Source organism: Mesoplodon mirus (assembly GCF_964341445.2).
Source record: "Mesoplodon mirus genome assembly, chromosome: 10".
Taxonomy (NCBI): Eukaryota; Metazoa; Chordata; class Mammalia; order Artiodactyla; family Ziphiidae; genus Mesoplodon; species Mesoplodon mirus.
This window is the reverse complement of record NC_138986.1, coordinates 16,348,056-16,370,410: the sequence shown is the minus strand read 5'-3', so window position 1 is coordinate 16,370,410 and position 22,355 is coordinate 16,348,056. Positions and strand designations below refer to the sequence as shown.

At 36.8% G+C, this 22,355-nt stretch overlaps 1 protein-coding gene across 3 annotated transcripts in view; it reads left to right on the top strand.

Annotated features, from left to right (window-relative positions):
- The window catches only part of TAB2 (TGF-beta activated kinase 1 (MAP3K7) binding protein 2), a 79,990-nt gene extending 57,837 nt beyond the window's left edge, over nucleotides 1–22,153 (top strand). For all 3 annotated transcript variants that reach the window (XM_082633845.1, XM_082633844.1, XM_082633846.1), the window contains exons 4-7: nucleotides 8,428–8,588; nucleotides 8,804–8,897; nucleotides 10,136–10,216; nucleotides 20,188–22,153. In XM_082633845.1, the coding sequence (XP_082489971.1) occupies nucleotides 8,428–8,588; nucleotides 8,804–8,897; nucleotides 10,136–10,216; nucleotides 20,188–20,330 (479 nt within the window). In that variant the 3' untranslated portion in view covers nucleotides 20,331–22,153. The remainder of the gene's footprint in view (nucleotides 1–8,427; nucleotides 8,589–8,803; nucleotides 8,898–10,135; nucleotides 10,217–20,187) is intronic.
- Nucleotides 22,154–22,355: the final 202 nt, after the last annotated feature.

Here is a 22,355-nt window from a genome sequence, read left to right as displayed (position 1 = left end):
TTCCTTTTTATGGCCCATTATGCCATTGTATAGATATACTACATTTGGTTTATTCATTCATCAGTTAATGGACATTTAGGTTGTTTCCAGTTTTTGCCTATTGTGAATAATGCTGCTGTGAACATCTGTGTACAAGTTTTTGTGTGGACATATGTATACACATATGTGTAGGTATACACATAAGAGTAGAATTGTTGGGTCCTGTGGTAGCTCTGTGTTTAGCCATTTGAGGAATGAACTGTTTTCCACAGTGGCTGCACCATTTTGCATTCCCACCAACAATGTGCGAGGGTTTTGATTTCTCCACGTCCTTCACCACAGTTGCTTTTTTCTTTGATTCTTGCCGTCCTAGTGGCTGTAAAGTGGTGTCTCATTGTGGTTTTGATTTACATTTCTCTGATGGCTCATGATGTCGAGGATCATTTCATGTACTTACTGGCCATTTGTATATTTTCTTTGGAGAAATGCCTGTTTATTTCCTTTGCCTATTCTTTAATTGGGTTATTTGTTTTCATTACTGAGTTGTATGAGTTCTCTGTATATTCTAGATATAAGTCCCTTATATGATTTGCAACTATTTTCTCCCATTCTGTGAGTTATCCTGTCACTTTGATAGTGTCCTTGAAGCACAAGTTTTTAATTTTGCTGAAGTCCAAGTTATCTTTTTCCTTTCATTATTTATATTTTTGCTGTCATATCTAAGAATCATTTGCCGAATCCAGGGTCATCAGGATTTACCCCTGTGTTTTCTCCTGAGAGTTTTATTGTTTTAGAGCTTAAATTTTGGTCTTTCATCTATTTTGAGTTCATTTCTGTGTAATGGTATGAGATAAGGGTCCAGTTTCATTCTTGTGCATGTGGCAGTCCAGATGTCCCATCACCGTTTAGGCTGTTGTGTTGTTGCTGCAAAGTGCTCTCCTGTACCATAGGTGGCCTTTTCTTTTTCTTTTTATACTGGAGTAGAATTGATTAACAATGTTGTGTTAGTTTCAGGTGCACAGCGAAGTGACTCAGCTATAGGTATACTTGTATCTACTCTTTTTCAAATTCTTTTCCCGTTTAGGTTGTTACAGAATATTGAACAGAGTTCCCTGTGCTGTACAGTAGGTCCTTGTTGGTTCTCTCTTTTAAACATAGCAGTCCAGCACCATTTGTTGAAAAGACTCTTCTTTTCCCATTGAATGGTCTTGGGACCTTTGTAGAAAATGAGTTGACCGTAAACACATGGGTTTATTTCTGGACTTTCAGGGTTTTTTTTATTATCTGTATGTCTATCCTTATGCCATTACTACACTGATTATTGCTACTTTGTAGTAAGTTTTGAAATTGGGGCAGGTAAGTTCTACTTTGTTCTTTTTTTAGGTTGGCTCTTTGAGGTCTCCTGCTATTCCATATATAATTTAGAATCAGCTTGTCACCTTCGGCAAAGAAGTCAGCTAGGATTCTATAGGGATTACACCAAAATATTTTTCTAAATATACTTGATTTTTTTAAAAAATGCAAACAGACCAAAAAGGGTTTATGATGGAAAGTTCCCCTCCCCGGAGACAACCAGTAGCTGGTCACAAACAGTTCATCTTGTGTTCTTCTAGAAATTGAAATTGTATATGAAGCATATATATATTTATACCTTTTTTTATACAAATGAAACATAGTATTTTACTCTCTGTCTTTATCAGTGTTTTTGTTTTTATCTCTTTGAGAGTATTCCATGTCAGGCATTGCAGATCTGCTTCTTTTAAGAATGACTGCATAGTATTTTGTACCATGATCTCTAATCAGTCCTTTTTTGACAGATCTTAGGGTCTTGTTTTTACAAACTGCTGCAGTAAAAATTTTGTGCATACAAATTTTGCCCACACCCAAGTATGTTGGCAGAAGAGATTCCCAGGAGTGGAAAACTGCTGTGTCAAAGGATATGTGTATTTTTAATCTTGATAGATGTATCATTTAGGCTTGGTTATGCTGCTGTAAGAAACTGTGTCTTTAAACAACAAAGGTTTAGTTCTAGTTCACTTGCCAAATAGATTAGCTGGTGGGCTCTTCTACATCATCCTCACTTAGGTACCCAGGTTAAGGGAAGCTCCATCTCCGTGCTTCCGTGATTGTTCAGGCAAGACAAAGGACACACAGCAAATCGGCTCTGATTCCTTAAGCTTCTGCTCCGACACTTGTTACTCTTTAGAAAAAACAAGTCCACATAGCCACCCCTAATTCAGAGAGAATGGAGAGGCACAGTTCTACCACATACCTGGAAAGCAGAGAGGCAGAAATATTTGGTGAAGGACACTGATGACTGCCTCAGTACATGTTGCCAATTTTAATTTTGAGACTCTCTCTAAAGAGATTCTACCAGTTTATACGCCCATATTTATAAATGGGGACCATTTTTAGTAATATTTATAAGAATGTCCTTTTCCTCTTTCTTTCTCCCACCCATCACTATGTAGGTGATTGAAAAAAATACATCTTTGTCTGTCTGATAGGTAAAAATACATTGTTTTGGTGTTTTTAAATTTGCATCTTTGAATATGAGTGAGGTTGAGCATCTTTTCATGTATTAATTTTTAAACCATTTGTATTTCTTATTTTGTGAACTTGCTTGTTTTGTGCCTAGTCTGTTTTTTCTAATATGTTGTTACTTTTAACTTGGTCAATAAATTTTTTTGTTGTTTTATAAATTTTTTTATTTTTATACATTCAAACTTTTTAATCTTTTTTTCCTCTGGCTTCTGTTTATGTTTAGAAAGCCCTTCTCCACTCCAAGATTTTGAGAGAAAAGAACAGAAATCTCATGTGTATCTTCTCTTTAGTTACAGTGATACTCCTTGAAATCATGTTGAACTGGCCTTATTTCTCTTTCATGTGGCATCCCTTCAAAAACTTGGAAATAACTACCATATCCCCTTTTAAAGTATAAACCTTTCTAAGCTATAAACATTCCCAGTTCCTATTATGGTTCATCCAGTTGTATTTCTTTGAGGCTCTTTAGGTGTCTGTAGGCCCCAGTTTTCTTTTTCTCGAAAACAAAGCTTTTAGACAGTATCTGTATCATAATGCTGTAAGAGTACATGCAGCATCTTAATTATATGCAAATAAATGACAACAAAGTTGTCTAGCAGGGGTCCCATACTCATCTATTATTAATACTAATATATAAATAATTTAAATTTCTTAAAAATAATTACAGAGGTTAAGCATTATTTTCATGGTTTTGTTATAATATGTGTTGCCCAGATTACAGGCCCAGTTGCAACACTGTTGCAAGATCTGATTTCAAGCTGTCCTTAAAAGTGGCAAAATAGATTAAAACATCAGCATGCTTTATTTTAAAGAGTAATTGCCATCTCTGAATCTTGTGACTCAATCACCAAATAAGTGATTGTAATTATATAGTGGTATATAAAACATCTAAATATCCCTGCTGTCAGCAGTTACAGTCCAGAAAAATCTTGATTTATTGTAGAAGGTGACATTGTGCCTTTTTAGGTACAATGACTTAGGCCACATGGCACCACACTTGGGCATTTAAAATTGCCCTGACAGACAAAAATTTTAAAGACACTAGAAATAAGTGTCTTATGTTTCCAGTGATAAAGTTTATCTCCTTCACTCTCTCTCTTTTTTTTTAAATAAGCCTAAAATCTTTGTATCCATAAATGCCTGGTACGTTTTCCAATGGCAAAGGCATCTTTTTTTTAATATGCCCATTCAATTCTCTTATTTTTTTTTAACTTCTGGAGAAATTAGATGTCATTTACACTTATAGAATGCCTAAAATTAGTAAAGCTAACACTGTCTGAAACTTAAGGTGAGTTTTTCTATTTACAAATAAAGTTGAGTAGCTAATTGTCTCCATTGTTTATTGAAAGCTGGCCAAAGTTCGGTAAAGACTACGTTTTCGGAGATTACTGTGTGAACTATCTAGTATGCCTATAGAAGCAGTTTTAAGAGCCTTAGTATGTATTTTAAGTAACTAATTGTCAGTTATTTTAACAACCACCAGGGGGCGTTGCATGCCTAAGTTACCTTTATCCATTAAAATTTAATTTTGACTGAAAGATTTAAAACGTACTGAGTATTTTTTCTCTACCTGTTATTCCTCCTCCTTTTCTGTCTATTTAAAAGGACAAGGTAGATAGTCAAGTTTGGAAAACTAAAGAAATCGCTGTATGATTGAAATGTTAAATATAACCCTTATTTCCTTAGTAGAACTAGCATATAAAAGAGCCATCTTTCTGCAGTGTCAACAACCTAAAAAAGTCTTGCCATATTTTAAAATTATTAAAATTTTGCTAAGTAAAACATATTAGAAGTACACATTCAAGGAGACTTTAAAATAAATGTCCAATTTTTGTTTTAACAGTATTTCCTGGACATTTCTATTTCATTTTACTATCCATTAAAGTCAAATTATTGTTGTTATTTTACATTTAATAGGTATTTATCAAGTGCCTACAATTTTCAGGGTTAAAAGTAGATACAAGATGATACAAAAATGTTTACCCTCAAGGAGATTGCAATTTAATTGAGAAATGTACTTTATCATGAAAAATCTAAAATGCTGAATTTTTCCAAGTGAAAAATGAAATGAACTCATCTAACAAAAAAAGATTCCCCTTTAGTGTGAAATGATTTATAAATACAAAGTAATAATATGTAAGCTCTTGACGTAGTTTATTCCCTTTGTTTCCTTCCTTCACACTTCACTCATGGTAGTAATTTACTTAATGCCCTTTGAACTAGTACAAAAAGTAATTTCAGTTCCATTACTATTTAAATAATTTAGGGTTCCAGAATAGGGAAAATTAATGTGATTTGGCTGAATAATTAAAATATTATTACAATGCAAATATTACAAATGAAGCTGCAGCATAGTCTTTACCTGTGCCTTATTATGGTTTAACTACTTGTATATAATTGGATATTATTTTAATTTTATCAAGGTATACATACTTGTGTGTGTATATATATATATACACACACACACATATATTCTATGTATAACTACTCTGTATAGACCACAGTAATGTATCTAGGTATAGGTCTTTTTTTTTTTTAATCGTCCATTTTTCTACATTCATTGGACCCCTTCAGTTTGAAGGCTAGCGTCTCCCTTCAGACCAGGAAATCTCCTGATTTCCAGTTTCTTATTGCCTCTTTCCAGAACTTATTTAAATCAGCTATTTAACGTCCTGGACCAATTTTCTATTTATTTCTCATTGTCATATTCTCAGTATATCCCACCTCCTTGTCCTTCTGTTTTGTAGTTGAGATTTCCTTAAATTTTCTTTCAGTCCATGTATGAAATGTTCATTTCAGCAGTAATGTTTTTAATTTCTAAGAGCTAGTTCTCCGATTCCTTTTTCATAGCAGATTGCTGTTTTATGGATGCTCATTGTCTGAACTCTCTTAATGATGTTCATTAGAAGCTGAGTTCTCTCATCTCCCTACTCAATTATATTCACTTAGTGTGGGTTTAGTCTTTCTCTTTATCTGGGTCTTTCACATGTCAGATGTTCCTCAAATGTGTGGTGATCCTTGGCTATTGCTTCATATTTAAGAATAAAGGACTATGAGGGCTAAAAGCCCTGTGTAAGAAAGTGAGACTTGTCACTTGGCAGACTTCGCTTTGTGAGGAATAAGTGAAGAGCCTTCTGCTGCAAGAGAACACTCCACTATCACCACCTAGCATTCTTTGTGTATGGGAACCAGCTTGAGAAATGTGTGTGTGAAGGAGCCTTAAGAATAAGCATATAGCTACCTGCCCTTCCACAGGATGGGGAGAGATGAGCTGTTCCATAAAGAGATATCCAATTAACCCCCTTTTCTGGCCCACTCCTCACTTCTGCCTTCTGTTGTTACCTTCATTCTCCAAAGTTTGGAGCCTCTTTAGGTTTCTGCAGGCAAGTTAGCTGCCTCTTTGCAGTACAGTACTTGTCTATGAGACTGTAGCTTTCTCCTTCATAAGCCTATGCCACTTCATCTACTTTCATTCTCCAGAAACTTGTTGAAATTTCTCGTCCATTTATTGCCTTCTTCCTATTTTTTATCATTGTTGGAGTCTATTAGTTTTATTCCTCTGTCATTTTCATGGGGTTTCAGGAGGCAGAAGATTATGTAAATGCAACGCTCAATCATCTTTAAATGGAAGTCCTCTCTAATATAATTGATTCTTCGTATTTAGTTGTTATAACTCCTTACTTTGAGGTTCTCTCCCTGCCCTCGTGGTATGAATTTTGACCACTCAGTGTGTGATATAGGTTGGGTTTCAGTTTCTTAGAAAATCTGTTCTTATCCCCTCTCCATATATAATATTAAATAATATGACAAATGTATATCTTATTTTCTAATTCAGCACAAATATAAATTATCACATATCACTAGAACCACTAAGTAAATGTGTTTTAGAAGAGTAGCCCCCGCTCGCCGCAACTAGAGAAAGCCTGTGTGCAGCAACAAAGACTCAGCGCAGCCAAAAATAAATAAATAGATAAATAAATGTATTTTTTTTAAGTTTTTTTTTTAACATATTTAGGAAAAAACTTTTAGGGAGAAAATCTCCATTACTTTTAAGAAATACTGCTTTTAAGTAATCATTAATTTGAACAAATGTCTAATGCCACTTGAGACATGTTGGTAGGTGGTCAGGGTTTAGAAATGAAGGCAAGTGTATTATGTACTCCTGGTTCTCCTCTGCCTTGCCCTTCATTCCCACCTCGTGCCTCCGTCTTTCTCCTCTTATTATCCCACTCAAAAATTAACAGCCCACTCCTCATCTTTTTTTTTTTTTTTTTTGCTGTACGCGGGCCTCTCACTGTTGTGGCCTCTCCCGTTGCGGAGCACAGGCTCCGGACGCACAGGCTCAGCGGCCATGGCTCACGGGCCCAGCCGCTCCGCGGCATATGGGATCCTCCCAGACCGGGGCACGAACCCGTATCCCCTGCATCGGCAGGCGGACTCTCAACCACTGCGCCACCAGGGAGGCCCTCCTCATCTTTTTTAAGAGAATAAAATAAACCCTAATGCAGAATTCTTATATTTTGGAAATAGAGGGATACAAGTCTGCAATTCAAATAAAATAAACCAAATTAATAAAAGCCTGACAAAACAAGCTTGGGGTAGGTATGGATGTACAAAGACACAGTGAGTTTTCTACCAGGAACATGTGTACCTCCAAAAACACTGCCCTGTGTTCTTAGAATATATATTAAAATGGGAGACAGGGTAGCAAGAATCAGCCTTGGTTTTTAAAACTTGAAACATAATGCCCTAATATTCTTTTCTTCCAATAAGTAAGAAAGAAGAATTACAGAGGAAATACCGGTGGATTATATTAGTGTCAAATTTTTGTTGGTAAAAATTATGTATTGTTTAAAGTTAATTTTAAAGTACTTGAGCCTAAGTAGCCTCCCGCACCTCACACCCTAATTCTGATTCTAGAATACACTGCCGGATTGAATGGCCTGAATGTTTATAGCCTTTTCCTTATTTTTTAGATTCATGGAGATTTAAGTTTGATTGATGATGACTGTTTAGCATTAATCTAATCTGTTTAATCGACTTGACTTTTTCATTTTTAGAGGTTATTTATTGTATTTTCCCACATCTGCCTGTTTTCTCATGGTAGAATCATCCCAAGCTGCCTTTTAATAGAAGTCTATTCAGGTATCTTCACTACCAGCCCAGTGTCCTAAGAAGTGAAGCTCACATTGTCCAGAGATGGCAAGAACATATACCAATTTTTATGGTTTAATAAGGTTTCTCAAGCAATTCCTCATTCATGTGACAAGATTGATTGCTTATTTTCTTTCCTTAGGAAATCTTAGGAAAATATTCTCACAAAATGTAATTGCAATATAAGAAAATGTGTTTGATTCATCTGAATGGTATTGTTTTTAATTTTCAGTTTGAGGAATTTAATGTTAACATTCATGTGAATTGAAATCAGTTTTATTTGTTGTATACATCAAAGTGGATTTAACCTAACTCATGTTCCCGTCTAAAATATCTATAACATGTCTATATTAGGATACCTTATGTATAGTCCAAACATGTCAGACTTTTTGGAGGAGAGGGGCTTATCCTTTCAAGGGGTCAAATTTGAATTAAATAGTAAGTAGGTTAATTGACTCTACTAGACCTTTTGAGCGGTTATAGGCAAAAATGCTGTCATTGGCCATACTAAAACCTCCCCCCCAAAAAAATGAGTGACATTTGTATGCTTAAATAATTAAAATAATTTTCAAGTAAAAATTTTTGAAATTTTAGTTTCACTCACAATATTTTGTGTTATTGTTATCTTTGGGATTCTTGGCAGCCTCTTGTTTGTCACAGAAGTAGTCATTTGTTTTGTTTCCCCAAGGCTGTTTAAAGGTTACTTGACTAAACTGAGTGGGTCCTCACATTTACTAATATGTATTGCAGCTCTTTTGGTACATCAGAAGGCCAGAATGGAACGACTTCAAAGAGAACTTGAGATTCAAAAGAAAAAGCTGGATAAACTAAAATCTGAGGTCAATGAAATGGAAAATAATCTAACTCGAAGGCGTCTGAAAAGATCAAATTCCATATCCCAAATACCTTCAGTAAGTCTTTCTTTCTCTAACTGTTGTGGCTGCTATGCTTGAACATGAGACTAGGCAATCTGTCATAAGTATAAAACCTTGATCTTGTTTTCTAGAAATGCTCTTAATTCATACTTCTTTCTCTGTCCTTACCTCCCCCTGCAAAACTTCACTCTTTCTTAGCTAATAACACAAGAGTTCAATGTAGATCCTTCTCACATGGAATTATTTTTCAGCTCGAAGAAATGCAGCAATTGAGAAGTTGTAATAGACAACTCCAGATTGACATTGACTGCTTAACCAAAGAAATTGATCTTTTTCAAGCCCGAGGTAAAGTTCAATGCATACTCAGCTGAAATTCATTTTTACCAACTCTTTTCCCATGGCTAAAACCAGACTTATCAATTGTAATCTTACTGTTTCAGATTTGACCTTGGAGCCATATAGTGCTACTTGGATTTTTGTTTTCGCTCACTCTCCACTCCCCCCCAAAGTTATGTATTTGGTTGAGGAGTAATTTGATCCATTGTATAACCTTCAAATCCCCTTTAGTCATGTGTTAAGGGAAGACAGTGATTAGTATGTCTGGCTGTATTGTCAAAAGTATTGCTGTTATGCATTAGTATAATCTGTTACAATATTTATTAAGATTAAAATGTACGTACCTCATACACCTTTTTCCTTTTTCCCTTTCAAGAATTATGCTTTTAAGAACATAATTTAAAAGGCATCGCCACCCTAATGGTACTTTCTTAATTGCTAAAATAGAGACAAAAATAAAAATACGGCTTATATTTTTAGGACAATGATAGTTTATTATACTTGAGCTATTATTGACAAGCAATAACTGCTTATTGTAGAACAAAAAATGTTTACAGTTCAGTTCCATAGACAACTAAAAGGAATATTTATAACTTAAACCTAATTCTGAACTTTAGAAATAATAGAAATATATAAAATGGAAAAGACAGGAAAGGGAAGAAGCCCTTAATCATACTTCTTAGTATGTGCCAAAATCCATTAAACTGAAAGATGATTTGTTTTATTTTAGTAAGCTGTTTATCTTGAAACATTCATTGAAAATGCCATAATTTAACTTTGGAGAGAAAAAGGAGGTTAGTGCCAGTCTAGAAACTATAATTCTTGAACTTGTTCCTTTTGTTTAAAATCTGAAGCACTGTATTACATTAGTACAAGGTTTTTATACTTACTTGAAGCCAAGCTATTTAGTTGCTTAAGACCATGTTAAAATTGTATTTTAAATTGTTAAATTTTAAGTTATCTTGTCACATAGAACAGGGGTCTAGTTCTAATTCTGTTACTGTCTTACTGGCATTAATTTGACTTCTTCCCCAATTTACCACTTAGACCTCTGTTATGGGTACTATATTATACCTATCTCAGCTGTTTTTGAAATCCTGACATGTAATTTGACATTAGAGGTGCAAAAAGTATTTCTTCTATTTATAATGTGATATTTTTTAGAAAGAAAATATTTGTTTTTTTAACAATTTTTTTAATATTTTTGAGCTATAAGCATTGATATACTTACTTTTTATGTATTTCAGGACCACATTTTAATCCCAGCGCTATTCATAACTTTTATGACAATATTGGATTTGTAGGTCCTGTGCCACCAAAACCCAAAGGTTAGTGTGTCCAGTAAGTGTGAGAACTGTTGCATTTTGAAAAGCAAGGTTTTGGAAAACCTTCCACTCTAGAAGTGCTTCAAACTTTGGCATTCTTGGATGGATTCATTCAGAAGATATTTATTTTCACTTACATGCTGGGAATTGGGGAGGGTGCAAAAATCTAATGTACTTAGCTCTTGAAAAGTAATATGCATGTCCTAAGGATTCATCATATACTCCCAAAATAGCAAATCTTGGCCAATAAAAAAAAAAAAAATCACCAGGTGCGGAAACTTGCATTATTTGAAATTTTAGACAAACGTTAAGGAAGACACCTTAGGAAAGTTTATTTTTCATGAGTATTCTGTCCTATTTAGTTTACGCATAGTTCTCTGTAATCAAAATACTCTGAATTTCAGACGAATGGTTTTTTAAAATAATTACCCACTATCATTTTTACATCACTGATATTCACAGACTATATAGACACCAAACTAAGAAATGTTGGAACATTTGTGTGGTTTTTTTTTTACTCCAGGCATTAAAAAACATATAGAAATGGAAATAAGAAAGAAACAAGTATGTTACTAGTTTTTTAGTTTGTTACAAGAATGTTCATAGTCTCATTCAGTATCCTGTGCTGTCCACTCGTTTTTGTTCAAGTATAATTTAATTAGGCCTAGCTTTATCTTCATATTTTTTAATTTAAATGTTTTTAAACATCGTTAGCTGGAACGTAATGAACTCTTATTACAAAGGAGCAAAAGTGAGATTAGGCTATTTGGCATAGTACATGGGGAAGCCAGTGTTCAAACATTGGATGCTATTTGGATGTTAATTGAATAAAGGAATAAAGAAAACAGTGGTATAGCCTAGCTTCTTAAAATAAGCAAAGTGGGTATTTTAGACTCTAAATGAGTTGCCTTAATACAATCTTTTTACTCTCTTTCAAAAACTAAAATTTTCGGGCTTCCCTGGTGGCGCAGTGGTTGAGAGTGCGCCTGCTGATGCAGGGGACACGGGTTCATGCCCCGGTCCGGGAAGATCCCACATGCCGCGGAGTGGCTGGGCCTGTGAGCCATGGCCACTGAGCCTGCACGTCCAGAGCCTGTGCTCCACAACGGGAGAGGCCACAACAGTGAGAGGCCCGCGTACCACACACACAAAAAAAACCACTAAAATTTTCATATAAAAAGATCCTGTTTTGTTTCAACATAATCCAGTACTTACGTGTTGAGGTTAGGAGGGAGGTGGAATACAGATGAAATAAGATTCGTCTTGAGAGTTGTAGAAGCAGGATAAGTGCCTGAGGGTTTATTTCACCGTTATCCCATGAGAAAAAGTAAGAAAAGAAAAAGAAAAACTCCAGTACTTAAAAACCTTTGCACAAAAGATAGAAGCCTGTGTACTGGCTACTTTTGGAGAAATAAAGAATTAGTCATTTTTGCCTTAAAGCTAAAATAGGGAGTTGCTAGTTTCACTTATAGAGGTTTACTTAGTTCTTGAAATCAGTTCTGCTTTGCAATGCAGGGGGGTTTTTTTGTTTTTTTTAACAGCTTTATTGGAGTATAATTGCTTTACAATGGTGTGTTAGTTTCTGCTGTTTAACAAAGTGAATCAGCTATACATATACATATATCCCCATATCTCCTCCCTCTTGTGTCTCCCTCCCACCCTCCCTATCCCACCCCTCTAGGTGGTCACAAAGCACCGAGCTGATCTCCCTGTGCTGTGCAACTGCTTCCCACTAGCTATCTATTTTACATTTGGTAGTATATATGTGTCCATGCCACTCTCTCACTTTGCCCCAGCTTACCCTTTCCCCTATCCGTGTCCTCAAGTCCATTCTCTACATCTGCACGTCTTTATTCCTGTCCTGCCCCTAGGTTCTTCATAACCATTTTTCTTTTTTTTTTTTAGATTCCATATATATGTGTTAGCATACGGTATTTGTTTTTCTCTTTCTGACTTAACTTCATTCTGTATGACAGTCTCTAGGTCCATCCACCTCACTACAAATAACTCAATTTCATTTCTTTTTATGGCTGAGTAACATTCCATTGTATATATGTGCCACATCTTCTTTATCCATTCATCTGTCAGTGAACCCTTAAGTTGCTTCCATGTCCTGGCTATTGTAAATAGAGCTGCAGTGAGCATTGTGGTACATGACTCTTTTTGAATTACGGTTTTCTCAGGGTATATGCTCAGTAGTGGGATTGCTGGGTTGGGTTGTATGGTAGTTCTAGTTTTAGTTTTTTGAGGAAGCTCCATACCGTTCTCCATAGCGGCTGTACCAATTCACATTCCCACCAGCAGTGCAAGAGTGTTCCCTTTTTTCCACACCCTCTCCAGCATTTATTGTTTCTAGATTTTTTGATGATGGCCATTCTGACTGGTGTGAGATGATATCTCATTGTAGTTTTGATTTGCATTTCTCTAATGATTAGTGATGTTGAGCATCCTTTCATGTGTTTGTTGGCGATCTGTATATCTTCTTTGGAGAAATGTCTATTTAGGTCTTCTGCCCATTTTTGGATTGGGTTGTTTGTTTTTTTGATATTGAGCTGCATGAACTGCTTGTGTATTTTGGAGATTAATCCTTGTCAGTTGCTTCATTTGCAAATATTTTCTCCCATTCTGAGGGTTGTCTTTTCGTCTTGTTTATGTTTTCCTTTGCTGTGCAAATGCTTTTAAGTTTCATTAGGTCCCATTCGTTTATTTTTGTTTTTATTTCCATTTCTCTAGGAGGTGGGTCAAAACGGATCTTGCTGTGGTTTATGTCATGGACTGTTCTGCCTGTGTTTTCTTCTAAGAGTTTGATAGTGGCTGGCCTTACATTTAGGTCTTTAATCCATTTTGAGTTTATTTTTATGTATGGTGTTAGGGAGTGTTCTAATTTCATTCTTTTACATGTATCTGTCCAGTTTTCCCAGCACCACTTATTGAAGAGGCTGTCTTTTATCCATTGTATATCCTTGCCTCCTTTATCAAAGATAAGGTGACCATAGGTGTGTGGGTTTATCTCTGGGGTTTCTATCCTGTTCCATTGATCTACATTTCTGTTTTTGTGCCAGTACCATACTCTCTTGTTTACTGTCGCTTTGTAGTATAGTCTGAAGTCTGGGAGCCTGATTCCTCCAGCTCCGTTTTTCTTTCTCAAGATTGCTTTGGCTATTCGGGGTCTTTTTTGTTTTCATACAGATTGAAATTTTTTGTTCTAGTTCTGTGAAAAATGCCATATGTAGTTTGATAGGGATTGCACTGAATCTGTAGACTGCTTTGGGTAGTATAGTCATTTTCACAGTGTTGATTCTTCCAGTCCAAGAACAAGGTATAACTCTCCATCTGTTTGTATCATCTTTAGTTTCTTTCTTCAGTGTCTTAGATTTCTGCATACAGGTCTTTCGTCTCCTTAGGTAGGTTTATTCCTAGGTATTTTATTCTTTTCGTTGCAGTGGTAAATGGGAGTATTTCCTTAATTTCTCTTTCAGATTTTTCATCATTAGTGTACAGAAATGCAAGAGATTTCTGTGCATTAATTTTGTATCCTGCTACTTTACCAAATTCATTGGTTAGCGCTAGTATTTTTCTGGTAGCATCTTTAGGATTCTCTAGGTATAGTATCATGTCATCTTCAAACAATGACAATTTTACTTCTTTTCCGATTTGGATTCCTTTTATTTCTTTTTCGTCGCTGATTGCTGTGGCTAAAACTTCCAAAACTATGTTGAATAACAGTGGTGAGAGTGGGAAACCTTGTCTTGTTCCTGATCTTAGTGGAAATGTTTTCAGTTTTTCACCATTGAGAATGATGTTAGCTGTGGGTTTGTCATATATGGCCTTTATTACGTTGAGGTAAGTTCCCTCTCTGCCTACTTTCTAGAGGGTTTTTGTCATAAATGGGTGTTGAATTTTGTCGAAAGCATTTTCTGCATCTATTGAGATGATCCTATGGTTTTTCTCCTTTAATTTGTTAATATGGTTTATCACATTGATTGATTTGTGTATATTGAAGAATCCTTGCATTCCTGGGGTAAACCCCACTTGATTATGGTGTATGATCCTTTTAATGTGCTGTTGGATTCTGTTTGCCAGTATTTTTTTTGAGGATTTTTGCATCTATGTTCATCAGTGATATTGGCCTGTAGTTTTCTTTCTTTGTGACATCCTTGTCTGGTTTTGGTATCAAGGTGATGGTGGCCTTGTGGAATGAGTTTGGGAGTGTTCCTCCCTTTGCTCTATTTTGGAAGAGCTTGAGAAGGATAGGTGTTCTCTAAATGTTTGATAGAATTCGCCTGTGAAGCCATCTGGTCCTGGGCTTTTGTTGGAAGATTTTTAATCATAGTCTCAATTTCAGTGCCTGTGATTGGTCTGTTTATATTTTCTGTTTCTTCCTGGTTCAGTCTTGGAAGGTTGTGCTTTCCTAAGAATTTGTCCATTTCTTCCAGGTTGTCCATTTTATTGGCATAGAGTTGCTTGTAGTAATCTCTCATGATCCTTTGTGTTTCTGCATTGTCAGCTGTTACTTCTCCTTTTTCATTTCTAATTCTGTTGATTTGAGTCCTCTCCCTTTTTTTCTTGATGAGTCTGGCTAATGGTTTATCAATTTTGTTTATCTTCTCAAAGAACCAGCTTTTAGTTTTATTGATCTTTGCTATCGTTTCCTTCATTTCTTTTTCATTTATTTCTGATCTGATCTTTATGATTTCTTTCCTTCTGCTAACTTTGGGGGTTTTTTTGTTCTTTCTCTAATTGCTTTAGGTGTAAGGTTAGGTTGTTTATTTGAGATGTTTCTTGTTTCCTGAAGTAGCATTGTATTGCGATAAACTTCCCTCTTAGAACTGCTTTTGCTGCATCCCATAGTTTTTGGGTCATCATGTTTTCATTGTCATTTGTTCCTAGGTATTTTTTGGTTTCTTCTTTGACTTCTTCAGTGATCTCTCGGTTATTTAGTAGTGTATTGTTTAGCCTCCATGTGTTTGTATTTTTTACAGATTTTTTTCCTGTAATTGATATCTAGTCTCATAGTGTTGTGGTCGGAAAAGATACTTGATACGATTTCAATTTTCTTAAGTTCACCAGGGCTTGATTTGTGACCCAAGATATGATCTATCCTGGAGAATGTTCCATGAGCACTTGAGAAGAAAGTGTAATCTTCTGGTTTTGGATGGAATGTCCTATAAATATCAATTAAGTCCATCTTGTTTAATGTATCATTTAAAGCTTGTGTTTCCTTATTTATTTTCATTTTGGATGATCTGTCCATTGGTGAAAGTGGGGTGTTAAAGTCCCCGACTATGATTGTGTTACTGTCGATTTCCCCTTTTGTGGCTGTTAGCATTTGCGTTATGCATTAAGGTGCTCTTATGTTGGGTGCATGAATATTTACAATTGTTATATCTTCTTCTTGGATTGATCCCTTGATCATTATGTAGTCTCCGTCTTTGTCTTTTGTAATAGCCTTTATTTTAAAGTCTATTTTGTCTGATATGAGAATTGCTACTCCAGCTTTCTTTTGATTTCCATTTGCATGGAATATCTTTTTCCATCCCCTAATTTTCAGTCTGTATGTGTCCTTAGGTCTGAAGTGGGTCTCTTGTAGACAGCATATATACAGGTCTTGTTTTTGTATCCATTCAGCCAGTCTGTGTCTTTTGGTTGGAGCATTTAATCCATTTACATTTAAGGTAGTTATCGATATGTATGTTCTTATTACCATTTTCTTAATTCTTCTGGGTTTGTTATTGTAAGTCTTTTCCTTCTCTTGTGTTTCCTGCCTAGAGAAGTTCCTTTAGCATTTGTTGTAGAGCTGGTTTGGTGGTGCTGAATTCTCTTAGCTTTTGCATCTCTCTAAAGGTTTTAATTTCTCCATGGAATCTGGGTGAGATCCTTGCTGGGTAGAGTAATCTTGGTTGTAGGTTTTCCCCTTTCAACAGTTTAAATATGTCTTGCCACTCCCTTCTGGCTTGCAGAGTTTCTGCTGAAAGATCAGCTGTTAACCTTATGGGGATTCCCTTGTGTGTTAATTGTTACTTTTCCCTGCTGCTTTTTTTTTTTTTTTTTTGGCGGTACGCAGGCCTCTCACTGTTGTGGCCTCTCCCGTTGCGGAGCACAGGCTCCAGACGCGCAGGCCCAGCAGCCATGGCTCACGGGCGCAGCCACGGCTCACGGGCGCAGCCACCCCGCAGCACATGGGATCTTCCTGGACCAGGGCAAGAACCCATGTCCCCTGAATCAGCAGGCGGACCCTCAGCCAGTGCGCCACCAGGGAAGCCCTGTTTTTAATTTTTGATAGTTTGATTAATATGTGTCTTAGCGTGTTTTTCCTTGGATTTATCCTGTATGGGATTCTCTGTGCGTCCTGGACTTGATTGACTATTTCCTTACCCATATTAGGGAAGTTTTCAACTATAATCTCTTCAGATATTTTCTCACTCCCCTTCTTTTTGTCTTCTGCTTCTGGGACCCCTATAATTCAAATGTTGGTGTGTCCAGTGTTGTCTCAGAGGTCTCTAAGACTGTCCTCAATTCTTTTCATTCTTTTTTCTTTATCCTGCTCTGCGGTAGTTATTTCCACTATTTTATCTTCCAGGTCACTTATCCGTTCTTCTGTCTCAGTTATTCTGCTATTGATTCCTTCTAGAGAATTTTAAATGTCATTTATTGCGTTATACGTCATTGTTTGTTTCCTCTTTAGTTTTTCCAAGTCCCCGTTAAACGTTTCTTGTATTTTCTCCATTCTATTTCCAAGATTTTGGATCATCTTTACTATCATTACTGTGAATTCTTTTTCAGGGAGACTGCCTATTTCCTCTTCATTTGTTTGGTCTGGTGAGTTTTTACCTTGCTCCTTCATCTGCTGTGTATTTCTTTGTCTTCTCATTTTGCTTAACTTACTGTGTTTGGGGTCTCTGTTTCACAGGCTGCATGTTCGTAGTTCCCACTGTTTTTGGTGTCCGCTCCCAGTGGGTCAGGTTGGTTCAGTCGTTTATGTAGGCTTCCTGGCAGATGAGGCTGGATCTTGTCTTTCTGTTTGGCAGGACCACATCTGGTGGTGTATTTTGGGGTGTCTGTGACCTTATTATGATTTTAGGCAGTCTCTCTGCTAATGGGTGGGGTTGTGTTCCTGTCTTGCTAGTTGTTTGGCATAGGGTGTCCAGCACTGTAGCTTGCTGGGTGAAGCACTGAGTGGAGCTGGGTCTTAGTGTTGAGATGGTGATTTCTGGGAGAGCTTTCGCCGTTTGATATTACACTGGGGCTGGGAGGCCTCTGGTGGTCCAGTGTCCTGAACTCAGCTCTCCCACCTCAGAGGCTCTGGCCTGACATCCGGCCAGAGCACCAAGACCCTGTCAGCACCCGGTCTCTCTCTGGAAGACAGGGCTGGACCTTGAGAGAGACAGAAGACATGGAAGTGTGTGAGTGGTCTCTGCAGTCAAAAGTCCTGAGTTCCAGTGCTGGCTTTCCTGCTAACAGATCTTTAGCCTCTGTTTCTTTATCTGCTAGTGTTGGAGGGTCTCCTGCAGAGTTCGGGGTGGCTGTGGCTCACTGTGGGGACAAGGACACTGGCAGCAGAAGTTCTGGGAAGTACTCCTTGACATGAGCCCTCCCAGAGTCTGCCATTAGCACCACCAAAGAGCCCCATCCCATGACTCTTTTTGAATTATGGTTTTCTCAGGGTATATGCCCAGTAGTGGGATTGCTGGGTCGTATGGTAGTTCTATTTTTAGTTTTTTAAGGAACCTCCATACTGTTCTCCATAGTGGGTGTATCAGTTTACATTCCCACCAACAGACAATGCACGGTTTTTTATGGGGTTTTTTTGTTTGTTTGTTTGTTTGTTTTGCGGCACGCAGGCCTGTCACTGTTGTGTCCTCTCCCGTTGCGGAGCACAGGCTCCGGACGCGCAGGCTCAGCGGCCATGGCTCACGGGCCCAGCCGCTCCGCGGCATGTGGGATCTTCCCGGCCCGGGGCATGAACCCGTGTCCCCTGCATCGGCAGGTGGACTCTCAACCACTGTGCCACCAGGGAAGCCCAATGCAGGGTTTTTTAACAGCTAAAATGAAGTGTGGCAATCACAAGTCATCCTGTGCCACCTAATTTCCTCTTTTTTCAATTCTGGTGGTTACTTAGTTTCCAAATACCACTCATAAAAAAGAGTCATAATTCTAAGTACCAAAAGAGATTGTGCAGATGTCAGAAAACCATTGGAGGCTTTTCCATTTTAAAAAAAATTTAGGTCCTCTATTGATACCTTAGACATTACATAAATAATGAAGAAGATTCTGGCACTTCATAATAGATTGAAGTGTTAATATAGATTGAACAGCCTCCCTAAAAAACCTTTGTCATGAAACAAAAAGGAAAGACAAGGTTTTACTGAAAATGTGCCAGGTAGGAATGTTTTCTAGCCTCGCTGAGACCAAAATTCTAGTAAGTAGACTGGATTATCCCCAGATTAAAACAGTTATGCTATAAAATGTTTCCCAAGTATGGAGTGTGAAATAATTGTAGATGGTAAAAGTCAAACTTTTTTTTAACTGTATTTATTTTAATGTGTTTTAGGGGATACTAATTAGTACTGTCAGACCCTTGATTTTTCAAATATTTTTACTTAGGTAAACCTTAAATAGATACTTGTTTTAAAGTTATCCGGTTTAAAGAAAATTACTGTATAAATAGTACTTCCATGCTGCTCATGCATGTGCCAGAAACTGTGGTGATGCCTAAAAAATTCTGACCAATGCTTAAAGGGGGAATTTTGCAATAAATGTTTCACGCCAAACAGTAAAGTGCTGCTAAAGGGGTACAAAGTACCAAACATTACTTAATTATTTTAAATTTGTTATAGAAACTTGATATTTTCATCTACTATATACAATAGCTTGTCTTTTAAAATAGCAGAAAAGGTATCATTTAGTTATCAACTCCATGGAGCAGGTAGAATTTTCAAATTAATATACCTTGTCTTAACATAGTTTGGAAACTACAAATTACAAACCTTGACTGGAGGGATCCAGCAGTGCCTGCTCCTTTTACTGGAAACGTCCCCGCAGTACTTTGTAGGGATACTAGTCTAAAATCATAACGGTACCTCCCTCCCCCCAAAAAGTCGTTTCATAAACGTAAGTTCATTGTAGATACAACCATGGAGGAATATAATTATTCCTTATATTTCAGTTACCTCTGTAAATGCAGACATTCTAGAACAGTGGCTTCATAAAGCTGCAGTGCCTTTATTGTATAAGTAAGAAAGATTAGATGTAGAGGATACATGATTTATTATCTAAGGTCACAGAGCAAAGAAATTCGGAGTTAGTAGCAGAGCCAGGAGTAGAACTCCATTCTCACAACTCTTAATCTAATAGTCTTTCTAGTGTTCCATAATAAATATGATTTTTAAATAAAGTGAGAAATAAAGTCTGGTAAAATTGTATACTGATTGACTCCTCCAAGGTCTATTGTCGATATTTAGTTAAATAAATAAGATTTTAGAAATTAGTTCATCTGTATATTTTATTTGCGTTGTTCAGGTAGAGAACATTTAACAAAAACTTCCATTCCTGGTAGAAAACAAAAATATAAATACTACTTCAGTGAGAAATGAAACTCAAGCTTTAATCAGACATAAATGCATTAGCAGTATTGCGTTGTAGTTGGACACCTTTTCACCCTCTTAGGTGACATTATGGTAATCTTGGCTATTAGTTACCATATGAATTGATTTCCCTTTTCACCTGCTATGAATTGGGGGAAAGGATGCTCTTTTCCCCTTTGAGGAGATATTGAGGTGGTTATGTCATGTACATGTTGCTGTTCCCCAGCGGAGAAGTGCCAGCCTGATAGAGACAGGTTGTAAGGATCAAGCATGTGTGTCGGTTTCAGCTAGATGCTTCACTTGTTTAACAAGCTGTTTCATGCTGTGCAGTGCAAATAGTGTTTAAAGTTGCCAATAATTTATGACTTTGCGATTTTTGCTTCCTTACAGATCAAAGGTCCACCATCAAAACACCAAAGACTCAAGACACAGAAGATGATGAGGGGGCTCAGTGGAATTGTACTGCCTGTACTTTTTTGAACCATCCAGCCTTAATCCGTTGTGAACAGTGTGAGATGCCAAGGCATTTCTGAGCCAAGAGGCACTATATCTTCCCTAAAACCACATCTGAAGTTCAAGAAACTAGTCTGTCATCAGGGGAAAAGTTTCACTGCTACATAGGATTTTGTCAAATTGAAGGTGTGGCAAGATGGTGTTGTGCTAATGTTAAATGTCAACCCACAGAGCTAATAATACCTCAGTCTAATGTCATGGGCAGTTGAAATTCATCACATGAAGGTAATCTGCTGAAAGACTTGGTTGCCCACTGCCTAACCATGTACAGTGTTACCAGTAGCCCGTTAAGGATAATTCTCAATATATTAATACCTAGGTGTTCCCAGTACCTTTTCCCCTCATGTCACTACTGAATTTTGACAGGAGGAAGGAATAGAACAATGGCTTTTTTTTTTTTTTAAAGCTTTCGGTGAAACACTACAAACATGAAGAAAAGGAACAAGATTTAACTATTTAAAAACTGTTTGCTGCCATAAAGTGCCAATGGATAGGGGAAGAACTTCACAAATCTGTGGTACTCTTGGCCTTGTCTTTGTCTTCCCTGAAAACGTCTCCACTCTGTGAAGCCAGCATCTAGGGTCTAAAGATGAAAAGAAAAGCAGCATGCATTGTCTGTACAAACATGGAGTGAAATATCCCAAAGCTTTTCCTACTGTACAGATCTCTCGAGTCTGCTTTAAGTGATTTCTTTTCTTCCTTATTATTTTCTTGTATTTCTATATGTATAGCGTAATAGTCTTTTGTTAACTAATTTTCTTTTTTCCTTTTAGTGATTAAGCACGATCATGTCCCTTTTTAAGCCTTACCTGAGAGAAGCAACGCCTTAAAATAAAAAAAGCATTAATGAAATGAAACCATGCACAACATAACTTTCCTCTACTTACTCTGTACTTTGCCCTCATGAGTGCCGATGTTCTGTGAAGACATACAGATGCTGCACAGCGAATTGCAGAAACTATTACGAGACGTACGTCTGTAGGTCACACTCTATACTGACTTCAGCGGTGGGTAACAACACAACACAGTGTTTTCTCTTCCACAGGGAAGCTTAAAACAAAAGGTATTTTGAACCCACTGACAGCAACGAGGTTAAGCTTGCTTTATCCGCCTCGTGTCCCACAGAACTCTCACAGGAGATTACTATTGGGAAAGTACAGTTTCAACCCCGCAACAGCAGCAGCACCTCCAGCCCTTTCTCCGGAGAGAAGTTTAAAGGCTTTGCTGTGGGGCCTCCGCTTCTAAACCTGACTTGGTGGCAGTATCGTGTATATTTATAAAACAAGGCTAGTCGCATTGAGGACAACTGAAGAAGAGCTGGAAAAAAGAAAAACAAGCAAACTTGAACACTGAAGCAACCTCAAGCATCTCTTTATTTTGATGATATATTTTTATAAGGAAAATAAATATTCAGATGATCAGGAATGTATATAACTACATGAAATCAAGAAAAAGAAGGAACAGTGTGCCTTTTAAAAAACAATTAGGGAATTATATATCAGTGCTTAGAATGGGGCTAAGGGAAGTGCTGAAATGTAGCAAAAGATAGGAGGTAATGTAGACTGTCACCCACTGTCAATGTTTGCCAATGAATACTTTTAAAGAAACAGGATTATTACAGGTGATTCTATATGAATGTCAAAGCCTTAACTTCCAGGCTTTGCATCTTGTATATGGGAAGAACTATGACAATCCTAGTTAATTAGACAATAAACTCAAAGCCCTTACATTTGATGCGTTTTGTTTTAAAAATAGGCCTTGTTTTTCAGCTTCATCTGCAGTTCTATGTGAAGATTGATAAATCAGTTTTTACTTGTTTTATTAATAAAACGTAATTTGGATATCTTGAGTTGATGGTTTTGTGATTTAGCTGGGTAAAAACTATCTTTGTAACAGATAAGTTATTTATAAAAATTAAAAAACTTATATTCTAATGTGGATTTTGTGACTTGTTTTTAAAGTTTGTGGGACAGGAGATAATTTATGCCCCAGCAGAACATTTGATAGTTAATATAAACCAGAGAAAACTCATTCTCTAGAGTCTT